The 7,453-nt window shown below is 41.7% G+C and overlaps 1 protein-coding gene across 6 annotated transcripts in view; it reads right to left on the bottom strand.

The window, feature by feature from the left end:
• Positions 1-3,972, bottom strand: part of mtss1lb (MTSS I-BAR domain containing 2b) — a 71,722-nt gene extending 67,750 nt beyond the window's left edge. For 3 of the 6 annotated variants that reach the window (XM_035682145.1, XM_035682150.1, XM_035682148.1), the window contains exon 1: positions 3,380-3,970. In XM_035682145.1, the coding sequence (XP_035538038.1) occupies positions 3,380-3,466 (87 nt within the window). In that variant the 5' untranslated portion in view covers positions 3,467-3,970. Of the gene's footprint in view, positions 1-3,379 lie in introns of all 6 variants that reach the window. The other 3 variants (XM_035682144.1, XM_035682149.1, XM_035682146.1) reach the window with 2 other exon arrangements.
• Positions 3,973-7,453: the final 3,481 nt, after the last annotated feature.

The following is a 7,453-nucleotide window of genomic DNA, read 5'->3' as shown; positions in this document are numbered from 1 at the left end:
CCATTTATTCAGACTTCTTTTATAGCATTTTCAAGGTCCAGTGTGTAACATTTAGGAGGATCTATTGGCAGAAATGGAATATAATATTCATAGGTATGTTTTCATTAGTGTATAATGACCTGAATATAAGAATCGTTGTGTTTCCATTACCTTAGAATGACCCGTTTATATGTACAGAGGGAGTGGCTGCTCTTCAATGGAGGCCACCATCTTTCTACAGTAGTCCAGAACAGACAAACCAAACACTGGCTCTAGATAGGGCTGAGTTGTTTTCAGATAGTTGCAATCTGCAGCCTCATCGCTAGATGACACTACACACTGGTCCTTTAAAGCTCAGAGAGCTTTCATTTGTTGTTACACGCAAATAAATAATTTGTATCACTTAATATTAAGTTAAACTGATGTGTTGTGATGTCTGAAAACAGTGAACAATTCTCTTAACAATTTCCAAGATCCCAAGCTGATGTCATGAAGTTGTTGTTTTGTCCGACCTACAGACAAAACCCAAAGATATTCAATTAACAGTCACATAAGACAAAAAAAAGCAGTAAATCTGCAACTATTTAGAAACTGGAACTTTGACATTTTTGCTTGAAAAATTACTTTAACCAATAATTAAATATCCGAATAGTTGCTGATTAATTTTCTGTTGATTGACTAATGGATCAATCAACTGATCATTTTAGCTCTTATTTCTTGACTTTAGAAAAACAACCTGAGTAATTGGTGCAGTAGTAGCTCAAATATAACAATATCAAATGGCAGAAATCTTAAATCCAGAAAAAAACCTACAAAATCTTAATAATTGGTTTATAATGCAAGATTTACTAGCCCACAACATACAGTATAATGAACGTTTGTCAGTGTTTGGAAGAGAAAAGTAACAGACTCAAAATGTGTCAAACATACTGCTCATAATACAATATATAAGATCTGAATTCTATCATTCTTTGCACATTTCCTTATTAAAATCATTTTATCTGACCTGTGGTTTCACGGATCTTGTTGATAATACCCAACATTATGATTCTGATATGCTACAGTACATACAATATGACAGTTAATACAAGGTTCAAGAAATTGTATTCCAGGACTTTTGCAGGACATTTTCCAAGAGATCTTCATGACAATATCAGACAGCACTTGCTAATCCAACAGTGGTCAGCCATTATGTGGTCAATATTTAAGGGACACTCTGTGTTAGCTCACTTTCGTGGCGTGCTTGGCTGTTCTCGATTTTTCCACTTTCCTAATTGACTATAGTTTTCCCCTGACCTTAACATTCATTTGGCCATAGTACAGGCTAAAATACAATTACAATTTTCCAGGACAATGTAGATTATACATTAATATCTCCAGAATGTGTGGGTCCTGCTAATACTGCAATACTTAACATTCTGATTACTCTAAATACATACTTGACCTATCTGACCTTAAAGGCTCAATTCACACAAGGAGATGAACGGCTTACTTGTGAGGAGTACTACTCAGCCTCTGGAAGCAGCAGTATAATGTCCTCTTTAGCCATAGAGGGCCCTCTCTAAAGTTTGGAAAAAATAATGATAATAATCTCGGCTTCGACTTGTAGACTACACATTTTCAGATGGTCTAACAAAAGATGTTATTATGGAAGGTGGATGATCCAGTGTGTTTGGTGTCAGGATATGTTGGCCTATGCTGCATCAGTTTTAACCATTCTTTTGTACAAGCTTGCACTAGTCACTGGAATAACACCACCCACGTTAAATTGTTGGATTTTTTAAATTAATTTAATCAATTTTACTGTGCACATGAGTAATGTGAAATGCTGAATTACTTTCTCTTTTTACTATTGGAAATGTTTTTTATCCTTTTATCATGCGTAGGATTGGTATTGAGTTGATATCCAGAATCTTCCTTGTGTATCCCTTTCTCCTACTCTCACCTGTTTTACTGTAACAGAAAACCAATAATCTCTCCTTATGGCCCAATAAGCTTAAAGCACTCATGACCTCTACCATTTGGGGTCATACATATGGCAACAAAATATGCAGAATTTTTAAAATAAAAGCCTTTTCTTTTTGAAAATAACAAAGGGAGCCATGCAGGCTACAGGATCTACATTTCATTACAGATACTACGCTGTCCATGTTTCACCAATTCCCCATTAATGACATAAATGCACAAACCATATTTAGAATGGGAGAGACAAAGAGAGAGGGAAGACTTGGAATGTCAGACAGAGCTGCATGGGCGTCTGACAGGCAGACATATCGACAGAGACTGTATCATGAACCATTTGATGGACGCTTTCATCCAAAGCCTCTTGCAGCAGCATGCGTGAATACAGTGCATTTAGCATTGGGTGGGTATTGAACCGCTACAGCCTGGCAGTATGCGCTGTTAGTGCCATGCTGGAGCCATCAGGCTGCACAACCACTGACTGACAGACAGACAGACAGACAGACAGAGACGCAGGGAGGCAGGGGGTTCTGTCTGACGGCTGCACGGCTTCTCACGCCTTCATGTTTTCCTGCCTGATCAGCCTGACAGAAAATCAATGACGCTGCACTCTCGCGGAGACGCACGGTAACCGTTGAGAAAGGCGAGGACGCTCCGGTGAGGCTGAATATGCACTGTAGTCGAGTCTGTGTCTTTTCTCATACAGCGGCACATTTTAGCTTGAGGGGAAAGAGGAGGACGGTGATTGCGATGATGATGAAGCAATTATCTACCAGGTCCACATGTGTGTGTAACGGAATGTGTCCAAGCTGGAGCCTATAATCGACATAAGGCTCCAGGAGCGGACACACATCTGATTCGAGGCCTCTCTAATGTGCCAGTTTGTTTCACAACCCCATCGATATGAATGGAGTTCCTGCTTAATTTAGGCACCGGCCACGTCCACGGGGCTGTTTAAAGGACCCCCAGCGCTCTTACAGGCAATTCACATTGACAAACAAACACAAGTGTGTGTGTTTGTGTGTGTGTGTATCATCATGATGAACCTGTGTGAAAACAGCGGACCGGCTGTTTTGTGAGTGTGGAGGGGTTTTGCAGGGGGGGGCACTTGAGCATCATGTCGAGCATGTCCGATAACGGATGCATCGACGTTTACGTGCGCAGCCAGTATTTAGGGAGGAGGGGGCGGGTTTCGCACCAGCAACCCAGCGGCCAGCCGCATCACTATGAGCGAAACGGTGCCGTCACTCCACCTCAATGTGAAATACAAGCAAATACACCAGCTTATTAGCAGAGGTGTGTGTGCAGACATTTTTAACGTGTGTTTGGAACCGAGACACCAGCTCCATCAGGCTGTGTGGTTATTCTCAGGGAGGGAGCACATGTGTTCAACCACGGTCACTGACCCAGTGAAACGTATAAACAAGCTTCTATTTACCTTCATGTCGTTGACAATCGCCTGGAATAGACCCCCGAGGGCCCCGCATTCCTTCTCCACGGTCTCCATGTTTGCCAAATCCACCATTCACCGGAATTTGCAAAGGCGCGCACCAACTGCGCGCTACCAACACCCAGCAGGAAAAAAATGTAAAAATGTATTTCCACAATACCACGACCGGGCTCTCTCCGGTTTCTCCTTCAAACCGGGAGACCGACAGCAACGGAGGGATGCAGCAAGAACGGGAGGAGGAGGGGTGGTGGAAAAAAAAGAAAAGATGCCGAAAGAAACGGCTGGCGCTGCGGTCTCTTCCTGGCGAAGGGAAGATGGGTTGTGAGAGAGGAAAGATGGTCTCTCTCTCTCTCTCCGACTCTGGGTCAGTCAGGCGGCGAGACGTTTAGATGCTACCGGGGCCACCGCTCATCTTGGCGCAGCCGGCGCTACGCGTCGCTAGTCGTTGGGGACGCATGTGAAGGCAGCGGAGTGGAGGACCGGAGCGATGGACCGCCGTGTACGTGTGTGTGTGTTTGTGTATGTCAGGGTCTGTGTCTGTGCCTTCGTGCATGCATGTGCGCCAAGGTAGAGGCAGGCTGTGATTGGTGCAGAGGCGGTGGGCTCAGCAGTGCGGGGAGAGCAAGCCAGTAATACGATCCACGCAACTGCAAGGGAGTCAAAAAAAGGAGGCTGGACAACTCTGTACGGCCTCTCACATGGCCACACAGCACACACACACACACACACACACACACACCGTAGACCACCATAAAAAAAATCAGCAGGGGGTAAATGTCAAATAGATTCAGCTGCCAGAAGAGTGTGTGCATGTGTGTAGGAATGTGTCCTGATGACCCTGATTAATCACTTTTATTTAAAAATATCACTTTCATAACCCCTCAGTGACCTATAAGGACTGCTAGTTGAGGTACTATTATAGGATCCCAAGAAATTGTGTGGTTTTGATTTATTCTTAGGGAACATTAATCTGTATGGAAAATGACAGTCAGCAAACTGAGGAGAGTAAGGCTCATTAGTTTAATTCATTTGACTGAAATCTGTGTGACTTAACTCTCTGTCAACAAGTGTGTCAAAGTTTTTAAGTGTCATCATGATGATTTAAAACACTGAATGTTCAACTCCTAACCAGCCTGAGTGTTCACTGGTTTCCCAGCCCCTCACCATGAATCAAAACATCATGAAAGGACACACATTTCTTTCCCTTTATTAAGTAGTCTTGTGATGATTCGTGTTTTATTTTGATGCAGATATACATCTGATTTAACACATTTATCTGCTGTATGTAACCCAGTGGGTATCTTTTTGCTGGCCTGCTGCTCAGAGCCGAAGCAACAACCATGTGATGAATGCTTTTTTAGTTTTAAGCCTGGCAAGATGGAACCTAGTGTGACCTTGTGATTTTGTCATCTTACGAGTCCAGGTGCCTCACAACGTTACCTTGGTTTCTTCAAAACTACAGGAGAAGTCAATGAGTCTTGTACTCCCCCTTGCAACTCTTGTGGTAAGGTACCTCATGGGAAATAGCTATTAAGGACTATTATAGTAATTGTACTTTGGCCACTCATGTCAAATGACATGCTGATTAAACTGAATTGAATTAATATGTTGAATTCATTCACCACTTCTGCCAACATCCCCTGTTTGCATTAGAAGGACTTTAGGAGTGGTTAGCGGCACTCCTAAAGTCAGTTTAATCGGCATGTCATTTGACATGTGTGGCCTAAGTACAATTACTATAATAACAACATTAAAGAATGAAATTGACAAAAACAAATACAAATAAAATAAATAAAAATAAAAGAGATTACACATTATCTATAAGATTTTTCTAATATATAACAGTTATGCCACAAAATCTGTGATGTACTAGACTTAAACCTGCAATGACTGTTTATTGTTAGTTTTTTTGCCGTAGGGGGCAGTGAACATAACATTGAGGTGTGAAACTGATATGGCAAACTTGATAACAAACAGTTAGCTGATTACAGGGAAACATAATCATTCATTTAGAGTCATGTTTCTGACCACATGGGTAATGTAAGACCAATATACACTCTCTTTTAGATCTGCTTTTGGTCTCTACCAACTCCTGAGGGAAATATCTGCCTCCTGAGCAGCTAAAGTTCCATTATGTTCACTATCTTGTCACCAACTGTGTCTGTCTGCTGTTTAATGCTAAGCAGGTGGTGTACTGTGGGTTTCAGAGCTGTTCTGCCTGTTATAGCCGGATGCAACCCTATGAGAGCAGTGACAGTGAACAAAAACTGTACAGCAGCTAAACACTGAGCTAAAACCTGCTGTAATGCTTCATAAAGCCAAAGAGAGCTGAAGATTCTCTGTAGGTTTGTCAGTGCCAGTGACCCCTTTCACATAGTCACACAGTGATCCTGAGAATATATTAAGATGACTCTAGTCATAAGTTTCATAATAACTATTGTTAATATCACAATGCCTCTAGTGGAGACAGTTATGTAATTCTCTAGAAGTCACAACTAACTAAAAAAATGTTTCCTGAGGCGGTTCTTGCATGGGTAGAAATCCTTTTAGTGGGAGTTTGTCATCTAATGTGGATCTGTTTCAGTGCCCTTACTTGACAAGAACAAAGCTCCTGTTTTAAACATTATATTTGAGGTAATATTAGGTTTTGCTTGTAGATTAAGATAAAACTGAGCCAAGAATAGGAAACAATTGTGTATCTGCATTAATCTGAAGTAAAAAGAGCAAGAACTTTATGTCTGCATGCGAACTGTACTGTACTTACAGAGTACTCAAGTAACATGATACAGTAAGCAACCAGAGTGATGGTTAAAAGGTCAAAGGTCACAGTGCCCTGGATATTCCTGTGACCACAGATGGATCATGTCAGAGAGAAGTGCTCGGAAATTAGACATCAGCGGGGAGTGGTATACGATCTTTTTCTTGTATCAATTTCAGGCAGTAAGGTGGTATTGTCACACGATAACCTCGTGAGGATATCAGAATGTGGTGTCTTAATTATTCCATTTTTATTGGAACGGCCTTTGCGTCGAGCTAAAAGAATCCCAGAAGTCAGGAAGTCTACTCAAGATAAATAGAAATGCAATTCCAACTGCAAAAAAAAAAAAAATCAGATTTTTTTTCTTTGATATTCCTAAAATCTGAGTTTTGGTGACACAATACAAGGTTTTTATCAGTTGGTTCATCAGTGACAAAAAGCCACAGGACCTTTATTACCTTTTGTCTACCAGCATCCCTCTGGGTGAGCACTGGTCTAGAAGAAACAGTCCTTGTATCTACAGAGAGCAGGTGACAACAGACACTCACACACGCCAGCTCTAAGCTCATGCCAAATTTTCAGCATCCTGAGAGAGCCCTTATGTGGATAAAGGAGAGGACACGTCCATGTAAGCATCTCCAGTGTGTGTGTATGACTACCATATGTGCACTCTATATGTGTATGTGTTTGCGTGAGCATTCATGTGACGATGACAGTGACCTTGACAGGAGGAAGGATGTAATAGATATCACATGGTCTTAGCCTAGCCCTTCCTGTGTTTATCCGTGTACTTATATTCACGCATTGTCTTGTCTTTCCTCTGTACAGTTTGCTCACACACTCTGCGGCCACCTTATAACACCCAGCAGACTCAATGATTCGCGTGGACTTGGAAGGAAACTGAAGAGCACGTGTTCAGTTGCAACAAAATCCTCCTTTGGCTCTCATTATCTCCCATGAGGCCTTTCCTGAACAGATCAGGGTAGAGAGTAAACATACTTCAAAGAGTCATGAAAACAGTGTGGCTGTATTAACAGCTGTGTATGGTAAAGTGACAGATTCCAGCCAGGTTAAATCAATTTGACAAGGTTTTACTGCATTCCTAACTGTGGACCTGGTTTCTATTTAAAGGTGTCTCACGCACAGCTACTGGAGGGCCATACAGTCTGTTTCTTTTCCTTTATACAAATGAAAACCTTTACATTTTATCACCTGCTCTCTTGTCGGTATTGGACACAAAATCTACCAAAAAAATCAGAAACCTTTTTGTTGTTGCTGTCACTGTTGTGGATAAGCATCCAAAC

This window comes from Morone saxatilis, unplaced genomic scaffold (assembly GCF_004916995.1).
Source record: "Morone saxatilis isolate NCDOM2014 unplaced genomic scaffold, NCSU_SB_2.0 Contig11, whole genome shotgun sequence".
NCBI lineage: Eukaryota > Metazoa > Chordata > Actinopteri > Moronidae > Morone > Morone saxatilis.
The sequence above is the reverse complement of the archived record's forward strand: the minus strand, read 5'-3'. Positions and strand labels throughout refer to the sequence as shown.